We start from the raw sequence: 15646 nt of genomic DNA on the forward strand, positions 1-15646 counted from the left end.
GTGTTCCTTCACACACCAGTCATGCCTGCATCTCAATGGGAATTAGAATGTCTGCCACAATGTACTAGTCTGGTATCACAGAGTCCATTCATTCTCCCAATGTGCTCTCTCCACCTTTTGAGGTGTAGCTGGCTCGCCATCTCAACAGCTTCAGCCTCCGGTGACACTGCGTTCCTCAAGATTCAACTTATGAAGGCTGCCGTAGGATCAAGAGAGGTTAGGTTTTCCCCGCTGCATCGCCATGATATCATCCTGGTCATTCAGAGCAAGTGAGCGACCATCAGCCAGACAGGAGTCAGATATTCGCATAAGCTCCGTGAGGATCTATGGATTGTCCCCACTACAGGTCGTCATAATCCTCCTGGTATGTAGGGACTATGGGCATTTGCTGCGTCTTCATGACACGAACCTTATCATAGTGAGTATGCACTGCCATCAGTAACACATAAATGCAATGCTCACAGATGCCATGTGAAAATTATCACTGGATGTCCTCATCATACTTCATGAATCTAGCAGTAATCAGCAGTGTCCCAAGCTCATCTGAACATCACCATGGCCAATATCCTCATCCTTGAGGACCTTCTCAGCCTCATACCTTTGCATCCTCCTTATCAATGGAGATGTGCTGCTCCTCCATTTCCTCCTCAGACAGTTCCTCCTCTCAGAATTCTGAGAGTGGCTGAGAATGTAGGAATCGTGTGCACTCCTTGGAAATCAGGCACACTTGCAGGACTTGTTTCATGTGACCGCAGACCAGCTGAACATTCAGCAAGTGGAAGCTCTGCAGTTCACATCATTGATAGCCTGATGCCACAGTCTCAATGTGCCATGTGAGTGCAGTCGATGGCACCCTATACCTGTAGGAAACAAGAGGTCTGCACAGATCCCATTGCTCTTGCCTTCAGACTTCCATGATCCCAGTTGAAATGGGTGAAGTTGTGTGCCTTTGCGAAGATTACGTCAGTGACCTCCTGGATACACTTATGTGCGTAGGCTTGCAGAACCCTGCAGAGGTCATCTGTGGAGCCCTGGAAGGATCTACTGGTGTAGAAATTGATTGCTGCAACCACTTTCAGCAATACTGGCAGCGGATGCTCTCCAAGTCACTGTGGTGCCAAATCCTGCAGCAGGTAGCAGATGTGATCAACCAGTTCCTGGGATAAACATAGTCTTCAACGACACTGGCCTTTGGACATCTGCAGGTGTGTCGAGCGTTGTCTGTAGACCCTGGGTCTAGTGAGTCACCTACAAGCACTGGCTCTCTGGGGTTCATCCTCTGCATGTGGAGGAAGCATTGCCACCCCTTCCTCTTGACGCTACAGCTCCAGCCTTTGGCAAGCCAAGAGCAACCATTGATATCATCGCCGTCTTCTCTCCTGCTAATGAGCAAGGGGAATGACAGCGAGATCACCAGCTCCCTGTTCCCAATGGTCTCCACTACAGAATCAAAGAGAGACTTGACAGTTAGCATTTGTCTACTAAGTAGCACTCTTTGTCGATGCATTGTCTGCAGCTGCCTCTCAAAGCCCATTGACTCATGCTGGTGGGGCAAAACCTCGCACCACCCTTGCCCTACACCATGTGACTGAATGGCGACAGCTTTGGCCACTCTATTGAGCTTTCACCTTTAGCGCAGTCATCGTCTTAACCTTCACTCCAAGACCTTGTGCAGAACTTAACCAATAGGCTCTTCAGCACAAAGCTAAGGATTAGGAGTACTATCCTTGGGCAGTGTGTCATGGCCACGTTTTGCAGAGGATATAGTTGCTTGCCCAGCTGGGGAATGGTACAGCCACACCATGACAGTCATTTGTTTTGGAAGTCCGTGCACCAAGGTTTAAATACTGAGCAGCAATCTTTGACAATCTCACACGTAAGTGCTGCTTGAGTGGGCACAATTGTCTGACACCAAGCGTGTCAATTCAACTCAAGATGAATGGTGTCAGCTACAATGGGGTACGAGGGCTTGTTTGGCTAAGTTGGGTGGACAGCTGGTTTGTGATGCAGAGCGAGACCAACAGCGTGGGTTCAATCCCCATACCAATTGAGGTTATTAATGAAGGCTGCGCCTTCTCAACCTTGCCCCTCGTCTGAGGGGTGGTGATCCTCGGGTTAAATCACCACCAGACAGCTCTCCCCCTCCAAGGTATAAGCAGCCTATGATCTTCTGGGACTATGGCGGCCTTACTGATCATTGACATGTTTTTCCATTAAACTTGCCCTTGTCAACACCCCGCTTCCATACGCATCCCCCCCCCACCCCACCCACTTCCACCAGATTGTGTGGAATCTCCAGTCCATGCTGACTCCACATAACCCCCACCGCATTGAAGTCCATGCCGCAGACTTCCCTACCATTATCTCTGTGCAACACCTCCAAGAAGCCTGTGCCCCAGGCTTTTCTTCCCTTCCATTTGTGCATCCGATCCAAGAAACCCATGACCCGACAACATAAGGCAGCCTTGAATATGCTGCAGTTCAGACTTGCCTTTGAACCTCCCTCTTCCCAACCTCCCCTGTCCACCCCCACCCCTCGCCCCCCTTACTCCCCTCGACCTCTGAAGAAGCAGAGTCACTCTGAGAACATTGTGCCAGCTTGAGTGAACGCACCTCCAGTCACCCTTTGAGTTCTGCTCACCGTATACATTTTGAAGCCAATCGTACATCGTGCTGTCCTGATTTGCACTGCCATGGCCGATTATTTGATGTGGCGGTTTGATTCTGGTGTATGGGCCCGATAATAGTATGTTGATATTGTCATGTGAGAATACCTTTAAGAAATGGGTGTTTAAGAAATGTACCTTTAAGAAATGGGTGTTTATCAGTGATATCAGAGTGTGGTGGAGCTGGGCTGTCTGTCAGCTTTTTACTTTCGTTTTAGGCTGTTTGCTGCAGGGTGTGTTTTAGTTTTGTTTTCAGTGTTGGAGCTGAAGCCAGACAGAGCAGGTGTACTGTTGATCTCTCTGCCATGGAAACACTATCTCTTGATCATTTGGTGAATTCAGAATTATAAATGTTCGCCGTAGTGAATGTAAGCCTGATGTGCTTCTGTTAAAAGGTGTTTTTTTTGTCTTCTGGATGTTGTTTGGGAAGTTATTAAGGATTACTTAGTGTTGTAATCCATTTGAATTGATGGTTGCTAAGATGTTCACTGTGTTTTAAAAAGGTTAACTTGAGTTCATAGAATAAACATTGTTTTGCTTTAAAAAATACTTTTCCATTTCTGCTGTACCAAACCTGTAGAGTGGGCCATGTGCTCCCCATGCCACAACCTATTGAAAGTTGTGGGTCAGGTGCACTCCATGATACACTTTGGGGTTCTCTGAACCCTGGCCCATAACAATATACTATAATGATGTTCCCGACATTGAATGACGGGAAATGCAGCCCGCCACTGAAGGAGGAGGGGACAATCATGTTGTGCTCAGACATTAATGTGAAACACATCTAAGGCTGCCTTGTGATATTTTCCGCTCTCACCGGCAAACCCACCCAACGTGAATGGAAGTGGAGAATCCCATCCCTGGTGAATAGAGCGATTGTTGTTACCACACTCGTTCTGCAGTGAGACATGGACTGTGTACCAGCAACATATAAGAACTCTAAAGAAATTCCACAAGCACTGCTGCTGCATCCTCCTGATTCAATGGGTTGACTGTGAAGCAAATGCTGCTGTCTTTCCTGAAGCCTGCTCCACAAGCATTCAGGCAAAACTCCTGTAAAGTAATAGACTGGGCACTGTGTCAGGATGGCAGAAAACCATCTTCCCCACTGGTCATCACCATCTCTCAAATGGCCAACGTTCCAGGGGAGGTCAGAAAATGTTTCAAAGACACTCTGAAACTCTCCTTGAAGCACTTCAGTGTTGCTACCAGTCATTCAAAATGGTGACAACTTGTTCATCAAATAATAACCCCAACCAGTAAGGGAATTGAAACGCGCTGTTGGCCTCACTTGGCATCACAAACTAGCTGTCCAGCCAACTGAGTTAAATACTGCAAGGCCTTTCTGCAATGGTCCATTTGGGAAATTATTTGGGGAAAATATTGAAGACGTTCATGAGTATACCGTAAAGCACCAAAATTGTGTAAAGCGATCTCTCAGGGTGGCAATCACCTCGCGGTTCTCCCGGCATTTCTGTCTGTAGTGGTGATCCCGCAGATGGCGAGCACAGGCTCAAAATCGCTCCCATGAAGTCCAGAAACCTGAATTTGAGATGAACTCCCCCCCCCCCCCCCCCCCCGTCTAGCCTGTCAGACATGCAGTTCACATCAAAGAAGGCAGTACAAGTCTCAACTTGATCATTGTTCCCGGGACCATCATATCTCCTGAGCTGCAGCTCAATTTATTTCCCCGTTAACATAGATATTAAGAATTGAAAGCAGCCGGATGAAGAAATTTAGCAGCATAGGTTTCGAAAAAATATTCCCTCTGGTTTCTCAGACTAAAAACTCATGAGCAAACCAAGACCCTGAAAGATACAGAAATCAGGCTGTTTTGCACCCTGAGCAGCCTTCTGCCAGACTGTCTTTTTCAACTGCAAGAATGGCCTGCAAAAACAAACACGCTTTTTGTGAAAACGTTAAGTAAAGATGTGGGGCCAACGGAAGCTTTATTGGTAGATCTTTCCCTCAAATCAGAACCCCAGGAGCTTTTGATCCCGTTGTCCAAAGACCGAGTGAAAGTAAGCAACAACAAATGTGTTTGAAGGAAGTTGGCTGTCGTCCTGAAAGGACTGCCTACATTATTTGAGACAAAGAGCAGTTTGAATTTCTTGCGATCAAGTTCATTCAGGTGGCATAGTTCCAGGTGTTCAATTGACACTTAGGCCTAACAAAGTAAACTCCTTTCCTCACCCATCAAAGCTGCCTGCTCAAATATATTTCCTAGCAGGAGGTCCTCACTAAAATTCAAAGAGTAACCTTAACAGATTCCGTGGATAAATTAGATGTGATGATGCCTCACTTGTAGGCTACATATGGCACTTTTTGGTTTTTAAATGAGTACTGATCATCTTGAACAAATATGGTGGAGCTACCTAGAAAGAGAGACATTTTGTTTCTTTTCTTGTTCTTAAGGGCCAGCATTATGCGAGTTTTGGTGCTTCATTTCTAGCTCATGGTGCTGTTTCAATTCCAAAAGTTCATCATTTTCGTTCGTGAGGTCATGATATGCTATACTATGCCAGTTGTTTTTTGTGTATCACTCAAGATCAGTGCTTTTTGGCTCATTTGATTTCTTTCTGTGCTTTTCAAACTCTTGTTTGTCCTGCTATTCGGACCATTCGTTCTTGTTTTCTGTTGTTCTGGCCGACATTTCTGTTTGATGTTTGATGAGCAGCCATTGACATCACTGTCGTGTTTCTTTTCAAGGAGACATTTGCCTCCAGAACCAGTAGAGTCATCTTCTGAAGCGGCCTTTGGCTTTGTTTTGAAGACTTTGTTTCTGTCGACTTCCGACTTGGTATTTATGCATTGTATCACACTCTCAAGGACACCAGTATCTTCTAGGACCATCACCCTTTCAGTAGAACCTTTTTTGTAATTCGCTGTGTGAAGCTGTGGCCTGAGTCTTTGCAAACTTTATTTTGTGAACTTTTATACTCCATGCCCCATGGAAGGAGGTGTCATAATATACATCAGTACATTATGGTGCAATCACATACACACACTGATGGACATGCAGTAGGACCAACCAGCATACATAACACCGCAGCCAATCACCAGTGAGAACACAAGCACTATAAAGACAGGGGACAGGAGAGTTCCCGCTCATTCTAGCAGCAGCCAGCTCAGAGCACAGAGCTCACAGCCTGCATCACAGGCATTCACCATGTGCTGCGTGCCTCACCTTGGCTAGTGATAGGAAAGGATCCACAGTTAAGCTGGTATTGCTTATACCCACATTTACAGTATGTTAGCATAGTTGAACAGTAAATAAAATAGCGTTACACCACTTCCAGCATTGTTGGCTTGTTTGTAAACCAGAACACCCAACACGACATGGTACAAGGAGTGGCCGCAATCTAGCACTTGTGGGACCTACCTGCAACTTCTCAGCATTCCGGCATCCTACAGCATGGAGAACATCAACCCGCCGCCGCTCCGCATCGCTGGCAATCTCGGGGTAAATTGGAAGATATTTAAACAGCGCTTCCAGCTCTTCCTCGAGGCCATGGACAGGGAGAATGCATCGGACACCAGGAAGATAGCCCTTCTTCTCTCCACGGCTGGGCAACATGCCATCCATATCTTTAACTCCCTGACATTCGCGGACGACGAGGACAAGACCAAGTACAAGACGGTGCTCCTCAAATTCGACACATACTTCAGTGTTGAAGTCAACGAAAGCTTCGAAAGGTACCTGTTCCAGCAGCGCTTGCAGGGTAAGGACGAACCTTTCCAATCCTATTTAACACACTTCCGCATCCTCGCGCAATCCTGCGGCTACGGGCCCACCTCCGACTCCAGGATACGCGACCAGATTGTTTTTGGGGTCATGTCGGATACCCTGCGTCAGCAGCTCCTTAAAGTTAAGCAACTAACCCTCGCGACTGCCATCGAGACCTGTGTCCTGCATGAGAATGCCACCAGCTGGTACTCCTACATACAGGCAGCTGAAACGCGGCAAGGGCCCCATGAGGCGGAACGGGTCCAAACGATCGAACACTTCCTGGACTGCAGTCTGGAGGAGGGCGGCCATTTCGCGCGCTTTCCGAGGCCTCCCGCGCTTGTACGCGCCAAACGAGGGGACGGTGACGTGGAGGAACACGATGCGCAGGCCCGCACCATGCAAGACCGTACCGCGCATGAGCAGTGGCGCAACGAACGCACTGACGTCACGACGTGTGGCAACTGTGGCTCCGCCCACATAAAGCGGCAATGCCCTGCAAAATCACGACGGTGCCTACGCTGTGACAGGCTTGGCCACTATGCTGCCTGCTGTCGAGCAGCCCAGCCTGCCAACTCGCAATGATTTAACCAGCCTCGCAGGAATGTTCGGGCAATCCAACCCACCTTCACCGAGTCCGATCCTGACTTCATGCAGACCAGTGACACCGAGGACAGGGAGTCTTTTCGAGTCGTTGTCATAACCAAGAACAGGCTGTCCCCGAATCGAAAGCACCAGCCGTTGTTGGTGCACAGCATTGATCCGGACGACGAGTGGTGTGCCACCGTGACGGTCAACCCGAATTCGTCGCCCACCTCAGAGACTTGATTTATGAGCCTTACAATGTTGGACTCAATGCTTTGTTCTTTCATCCTGTTTCAGCATTTCACTAGTTTGTTAATAACATTTGTTATTAGTTTTGTTGTTAGATTAACACCTTGTTTTTCTTTTCTCTGCACCAGGCACCTTTCTGTGTATATAGACTAGCCTCATGTACATGGTTATGTAAATACTGCACACACAAGATCAGATATACTCATTACACGTTATTTATTCTCACATAGGCACATGTTCTTTGTAAAAAAAAAGGGGGATGTCATAATATAGATCAGTACATTATGGTGCAATCACATACACACACTAATGGACATGCAGTAGGACCAACCAGCATATATAACACCGCAGCCAATCACCAGTGAGAGCACAAGCACTATAAAGACAGGGGACGGGAGAGTTCCCGCTCATTCGAGCAGCAGCCAGCTCATAGCACAGAGCTCACAGCCTGCATCACAGGCATTCACCATGTGTTGAGTGCCTCACCATAGCTAGTGATAGGAAAGGGTCCACAGTTAAGCTGGTATTGCTTATACCCACGTTTACAGTATGTTAGCATAGTTGAACAGTTAATAAAATAGCATTACACCACTTCCAGCATTGTTGGCTTGTTTGTAAACCAGAACACTCAACATGACAGGAGGGTGCATTGATGTGTGGTTGGGGGGGGGGGGGATTGGGGAGAGCTTGGGTTGGGGGGGCAGTGCCAGCTATACTCTTGCGTATGGGGGGGGATGGACTGCTAGTGATGAATGTCGGGTGGGGAGGCATTCTAATGCCAGAGAGGATATGGGGGGGGGATACCGGTGAGGATTGCAGGGGGGAAGCCCCCAAAACCTTCATGATGGATGGAGTCTGGGGGCTGTTGGGCTGCAGCGCTGGTCTGTGCAACTGGAGAGTTAAATGCCAGTTTTCAGTCTGAGCCTGACACTTTGCCAGATTCTGGGAAGAAATCCATACGTTTGCAGAAAGCTAGAGTATTTCCGTTTTTCTGCTCTTTTCTTGCATGAGCACCAGGGGCGTCATTCTCCGACCCCCCGCCAGGTCGGAGAATCGCCGGGGGCTGGCATGAATCCCGCCCCCACCGGTTGCCGAAGTCTCCAGCACCAGAGATTCGGCGGGGGCGGGAATCGCGCTGCGCCGGTTGGCGGGCCTCCCCGCTCGATTCTCCGGCCCGGATGGGCCGAAGTCCCGCCGATAAATTGCCTGTCCCGCCAGCGTGCATTAAACCACCTTTTGAACGGCGGGACAAGGCGGCATGGGCGGGCTCCGGGTTCCTGGGGGGGGGCGCGAGGCGATCTGGCCCCGGGGGGGTGCCCCCACGGTGGCCTGGCCCGCGATCGGGGCCCACCGATCCGCGGGCGGGCCTGTGCCGTGGGGGCACTCTTTTCCCTTCCGCCTCCGCCACGGTCTCCACCATGGCGGAGGCAGAAGAGACTCCCTCCACTGCGCATGCGTGGGAAACTGTCAGCGGCCGCTGACGCTCCCGCGCATGCACCGCCCGGGGATGTCATTTCCACGCCAGCTGGCGGGGCAACAAAGGCCGTTTCCGCCAGCTGGTGGGGCGGAAATTCCTCCGGCGCCGGCCTAGCCCCTCAATGTTGGGGCTCGGCCCCCAAAGATGCGGAGCATTCCGCACCTTTGGGGCGGCGCAATGCCCGTCTGATTGGCGCCGTTTTGGGCGCCAGTCGGCGGACATCGCGCCATTTTGGGAGAATTTCGCCCCTGGTCTTTTTTGAGACATGTCAAAGGCACCCATCCACAATGGCTCAATAGATTAATGCAACAGAGTGTATTATTCCTGAGACTTTATGACCACCGATTCCAATTATATTTCTGTGTAGAGGTACCTGACTTCAGTTGTCTTGGTATTGGAAGCACAATGGTTATCCTCTGTGTCCCTGGGCTAGGGAGAAGAAACATTAGTTGGTATTGCCATTCTTGATCACTATCTGGTAACCTCTGTTGGTAATTTTGGGTATGTGGATGTCAGATGAGGACTGGACATATATCCTGAAAAGGCTGAAGACCAGGCTTACACACAATGAATGATAATTGATTGTTGGTGCCTGTGGAATCCGACCAGTCCAAGTCGCTGTCTCACAAAGAGAAAATAGAGCTTAAGAGTAATTATTTTGATCCATTTATCACTGACTCTTTAAATCAGTAGCCTTTGGTACTTCACATATGGCTTGCCAAACCCATTGTTTTCAACTTGGTTCACTCAAACATGACATTTGGAGCCAAGAAGAAGGAAATTGTTTTTTTGTGAATTTCAGGGGAAATTCTTTTTAAAAGAACACTTGATACAATTTTAAACCAAATCTGCATGAGAGACTTAACAGAGAAGACTTTTCTTTAATTTGTGTGTCCTCCTATGATTAGATAATTACGCAAACTCTACTAAAATGTCAATTTCAGTTGGGACCATTGATTGTAACCTGGAAAATTAACTTTTTGAAGGAGTTCTCCGAAACTTCTTTGTTAACTCTACATTCAAAGTCGTAATCAACAGAGAACACTGTAACAGATAGAATAATTGTTTTGATTACTAGGCAAGCTGGTAAACAACAGAACTGTTCAGTTATTAATAAACTATGACTGTGTTATCGTAGGATGAAATAGAATAGAAAAATCATTCATTAATTTTAATGAAGTGCACTTTTTAAAGGCAGATAAAATGAAGACAAAACAGTTTCAGAAAATGATCCTATACTACTGTAATTGTTTGAGTTGTCGCTGATTGGATGTGGTGGCATATTTAATAATGTAGGACAATGCAGCTGTTCCAGCTCACAGATTTGAAGAGGGGCCATTTATTTTATTTTGAAACGAGTATACAATTTTCTTGTTTTTTTGTGCTGTTTATCTAGGTTATATGGGGAGCTTTCAACAGTGAAGACTGGCTGGGATAGTCACATCGCGCAGATCTCCAAGGAGACCGTTACTAAGGACATGCAAATTAAAATGTTGCAAGACCAGGATTCAAAGCTGAGAACTGAGTTAGCAAGGCACAAGGAGGACGTGGAAAAGTAAGCTGCATTACCAATCAGTTGAGAAATGGCACATCACCCTCACTTGAAAAGCTACAGATCCATTGTTATTTTTGGAATAAGGCCTGGAGTTTCCTAAAACACCGTGGGATTTGCATTGCTAATTTCATTAAGAACTTTTTAGGATATAAATGTACACTGATTTTCTGAAGTAGATGAATGGTGATCGAGAAGCTAAAATAGTAGCAATATTTAAGAGTCTCAAAATTGCCACTTTGGTTCACCTGCCATTAATTGGGGCTTTCTTTTTTAAGAGGTCTTGGTGAAGTTGCAAGATTGATTTCCTCAGGGTGGTTATGAGTTGCCTCACATAATCTGGGAAAACATATCTCCTGCGGTTCCACCCTTGCTAACAATTATGGAATGACGCTGATAAACTGAGAAAATTTATATTTGAGAACATCCTGTGATGAAGTGGATCTCTTTTCCAGAGTGACAGCACAGGGGAGAACTTAAATTTATAGGGGAGTAGAACAACTAGCTCTTCAACTCTTTGTTATCGTACTGACACCTTAGATACATGAAAATGTATGTACTTTACATTTTACAAAATGTATAATACTTACTAATCCAACTTGCGTGAGGATGCATGTGGGTAATGAAGATCAAACATAATCTTCAAGTGATGTGGGGTGAGATCATAGTAAATAACTAGGTCATGACAGGTGCTCATTTCCTATCCTAAATCTATTTTTAAAAATGATTAAACATGAAATGAGGGGAAATTGACTTAAAAATTAGTTATGCTGCTTGTATAGAATTCATAGAATTTACAGTGCAGAAGGAGGCCATTTGGCCCATCGAGTCTGCACAGGCTCTTGGAAAGAGCACCCTATCCAAGGTCAACACCTCCACCCTATCCCCATAACCCAGTAACCCCACCCAACACTAAGGGCAATTTTGGACACTAAGGGCAATTTATATTTATCATGGCCAATTCACCTAACCTGCACATCTTTGGACTGTGGGAGGAAACCGGAGCACCCGGAGGAAACCCACGCACACACGGGGAGGATGTGCAGACTCCGCACAGACAGTGACCCAAGCCGGAATCGAACCTGGTACCCTGGAGCTGTGAAGCAATTGTGCTATCCACAATGCTACCGTGCTGCCCATACTCTTTGTTATCGTACGGACACCTTATAGCAATAGATGCTGTGGCCATAATAAAACAGGAGAGCTGAAGATGCCCACTTTGAGGAACCAGACATGGAGAATACTGAGGTCTGTCTGTAGAAAAATTGGAACTGGGAATTAAACATTACAAGTTTAACATATTTAGGAATGATAGAGAAGTAAAATGGGGAGGCAGGTTAGCGATCCTTATTAGGAATGTCAAAACGGCGGCAAATAAAAGGATTCAGTTATCTTTTTCCTCAAAAAAATATACTTTGTTCATTAAAATCTATAAAAGGACATTATAAAATATTTCTATTTGAAAATTACAGAAAGTGCAGTAGATTCCAATTTGTTTCCATACAGCATGTTCTACTCTGAGATGCCTCGATTCAGAATTTTAAAAATTCATTCAAGGGCTGTGGGCTTTGTTGGCTAAGCCAGCATATATTGCCCATCCCTAAAGCCCTTGAGCAGGTGTGGTGAGCTGCCTTTTTGAACCACTGCAGTCCACATGGTGTAGGCACAGCCACAGGGAGGGTGGGTGTGAGGGAGGGTGTTCCAGTCCAAAGATGTGCGGGTTAGGTGGATTGGCCATGCAAAATTGCCATAGTGTCCAAAATTGCCCTTAGTGTTGGGTGGGGTTCCTGGGTTATGGGGATAGGGTGGAGGTGAGGACCTTGGGTGGGGTGCTCTTTCTAAGAGCCGGTGCAGACTCGATGGGCTGAATGGCCTCCTTCTGCACTGTAAATTCTATGATTATGATTTTGACCCAGCGACAGTGAAGGAACTGCAATATATTTCCAAGTCAGGATGGTGAGTGGCTTAGAGGGCAGCTTCCAGGTGGCGGTGTTCCCATGTACCTGCTGCCTTTGTCCTTTTCCATGGTAGTGGTTGTGGGCTTAGTAGGTGTTGGCTAAGGAACCTTGATGCGCTCCTACAGTTCATCTTATAGATGAAGCAAACTTCTGCTACTGTGCATCGGTGGTGGAGAGAGTGAATGGTTATGGATGGGGCGCCAATCAAGTGGGTTGCTTTGTTCTGGATTGTGTCAAGCTTTTTGAGTGTTGCTGGAGCAGCACTCATCTAGGCAAGCAGAGAGTATTCCATTATATTTTTATGGTTAGCTCAATTAAGCGTCTGGTCAATGGTAGTTCCCAGTATGTTGATAGTGGAGGATTGAGCAATGTCAGTGTCATTGTATGTCATGGGGCGATGGTTGGATTCTCTCTTGTCAGAGGTTATTGCCTTGCACTTGTGTGGCACGAATATTACTTGTCACTTGTTAGCCAAAGCCTGGATATTATCCAGGTCTTGCTGCTTTAGGACAAGGACTGTTTCAGTATCTGAGGAATCATAAATAGCACTGAACGTTGTGCAATCATCAGCGAACATTTCCATTCTGACCTTAGGATGTAAGGATGATAAAGCAGCTGAAGATGATTGGGCCTAGGACACTACCTTGAAGAACTCCTGCAGTGATGTCTTGCAACGGAAATGACCCCCAACAACCCCAACCTTCTTCCTTTGTACTGGGTATGACTTCAACCAGCGAAGAATTTACCCCTGATTCCCATTGAGTTTAGTTTTTCTGAGGTTCCTTAATGCCTTACTCGGTCAAATGCTGCCTTGATGTCAAGGGTAGTCACTCTCACCTCGCGTCTGGAGCTCAACTCTTTTGTCCATGTTTGAACCAAGGCTGTAATGAGGTCAGCAACTGAGTGACCCTGGCAGAACCCAAACTGAGCGTCAGTGAGCAGGTTATTACTGCCGCTTGATTGCACTGTTAATGACTCCTTCCTCACTTTACTAATGATCAAGAGAAGACTGATAGGGTGGTAATTAACCGGATTAAATTTATCTTGCTTTTTGTGCACAGGACATACTTAAGCAATTTTCCACATTGCCAGGAAGATGCCAGTATTGTAGCTTGGTTAAGGGCATGGCAAGTCCTGGAGCACTTGGTCTTTGCAGTATCAAGTGCCTTCAGCTGTTTCTTAATATCATGTGGAGTGAATCGAATTGACTGGAGACTGGCATCTGTGATGCTGGGGGCTTCCAGCAGAGGCTGGGATGGATCATCCACTTGGTACTATTGTAGCAAATGGTTTTGCGCTGATGTGCTGTGCTCCCCTGCCATTGAGGATGGGGATATTTGTGGAGCATTACCCTCCAGTGAGTTGTTTAATTGCTCACTGCCCTTCATGGCTGCATGTGGCAGGACTGCAGAGCTTAGATCTGATCCGTCGGAATCGCATAGCCCTGTAACTTGCTACTTATGTTGTTTGGCATACAAGTAATCCTGTGTCGTTGCTTCACCAGGTTGACAACTCTTTTTTAGATATGCCTGGTGCTGCTCCTGACATGCCCTCCTGCACTGTTCATGTAACAAGCCGTAGACCCGGTCTAGCAGCTATGTCCATTAGAACGCAACCAACTCACTCAGTGTTGATGCTATCGAGTCATTCTTGGTGATGGACATTGAAGTCCCCTCACCCAGAGTACATTTTGCCACCTTGCTACCCTTAGTACTACCTCCAAATGATGTTCAACATGGATTCATCGTTTGTTGGGTTAATTCATCAGTTAATTTGGCAGGGGGATGGGTGACAGTGCGGAGATACAGTATGGGGGTGATGCACAGCCAAATATAGACGAGTAACCAAGTCAGTCTAGAAGGCAGTGCAAAGAGAGACATGTTAAAGCACGGGGGGGATAAGGCAAGGATGGATGGCATTTATTTTAATGCAAGGAGCTTGCAGGTAAGGCTGATGAACTGAGGGTGTTGATTAACACATAAGAATATGATATTATTGCTATCATGCAGACATGGTTAAGGGAAGGGCATGACTGGCAGCTCAATATTCCGGAATACTGAATCTTCAGGTGAGACAGGGGGGTTACAAAAGAGGAGGTGGTGTTGTAATATTGCTCAAGGAGTCAATTACTGCAATGAGGAGGGATGATATCTTAGCAGGCCCCTCAATTGAGGCCATATAGGTGGAACTTAAAAACAAAAAAGGCGACTATCACGGTGCTGGGAGTGTACTATAGGCCCACAAACAGTCAGGGAGAGATAGAAGAGCAGATATATAGACCATTCTCAGAGAAGTGTAAAAATAATAGGGTAATAATAGTAGAGGATTTCAACTTCTCAAATATTAATTGGAATTGCCACAGTGTGAGGGGGCAAAATTCTTAAAGTGCATCCAGGCGAGCTTTTTGAGCCAGCACGTAGAAAGTCGTACAAGCGAGGGGGCAGTATTTGACTTAATTTTAGGGAATGAAACTGGGCAGGTAGTCGATGTGTCAGTGGGCAGCATTTTGGTGATAGTGGCCATAACTCGATAAGATTTTTGGTAATTTTGAAATAGGACAAATATGGACTGGAAATATGAATTATGAATTGGGGTAAGGCCAATTTTAATAGGAGGCGACAGGAACTGACCAAAGTGGACTGGGAGCAGCTACGTTTAGGAAGATCCTACAGAGCAGTGAGAGTCATTCAAAAGGGAAATAGAGAGAGTACCTGTTCGGGCACACAGAGGTCACCTAACAGCACGCCTTTCGGGACTTGTGGGAGGAAACCCAAGCAGACACATGGAGAACGTGCAGACCCAAGCCAGGAATCGAACCTGGGACTCTGGCGCTGTGAAGCAACAGTGCCAACCACTGTGCTACCGTGCAGCCCTAAGTTCTCCAACTGGAGAAGATTAAGTTCGAGTTGAGGGGGGCGGCATGTGGTGCAGTGGATAGCACTGGGACTGCAGCGCTGAGGACCCAGGTTCGAATTCCGGCCCTGGGTCACTGTCCGTATGGAGTTTGCACATTCTCCCCATGTCTGCATGGGTTTTACCCCCACAACCCATGCAGATGTGCAGGTTAGGTGGATTGGCCACGCCAAATTGCCCCTTAATTGGAAAGAAAAATAATTGGGTACTCTAAATTTATTTTAAAATTGTTCGAGTTGAGGGGTTCAGAAGAGGGTTTTGAGATGTATTGGAGGCTCTTCATGACTGTATTTGAGGGGCTGTTCGTCGCGTGGGAGGGGATTAAAAGGGGGAAAAACTGTACAAACTGTTAGTTAGACTTTGATGGACTGTGCATTTTGTTGATGTTACGTATGTTTGGAATAAAATATCTTTTCCAAAAAAAAGAAGGAAATGGAGTTGGAGGGGGTGGGTATTCCAGAGCTTGGGGTCTAGGCAACTGAATATGCGGCCACCAATGGTGGAGTGATTGAAATGAGG

At 46.6% G+C, this 15646-nt stretch overlaps 1 protein-coding gene across 3 annotated transcripts in view; it reads left to right on the forward strand.

Annotated features, from left to right (window-relative positions):
• Positions 1–15646, forward strand: part of ccdc57 (coiled-coil domain containing 57) — a 288211-nt gene that overhangs the window by 148514 nt on the left and 124051 nt on the right. For all 3 annotated transcript variants that reach the window (XM_072483406.1, XM_072483407.1, XM_072483408.1), the window contains exon 8: positions 10101–10259. In XM_072483406.1, the coding sequence (XP_072339507.1) occupies positions 10101–10259 (159 nt within the window). The remainder of the gene's footprint in view (positions 1–10100; positions 10260–15646) is intronic.

The sequence above is a fragment of the Scyliorhinus torazame genome, chromosome 18, assembly GCF_047496885.1.
Source record: "Scyliorhinus torazame isolate Kashiwa2021f chromosome 18, sScyTor2.1, whole genome shotgun sequence".
Taxonomy (NCBI): Eukaryota; Metazoa; Chordata; class Chondrichthyes; order Carcharhiniformes; family Scyliorhinidae; genus Scyliorhinus; species Scyliorhinus torazame.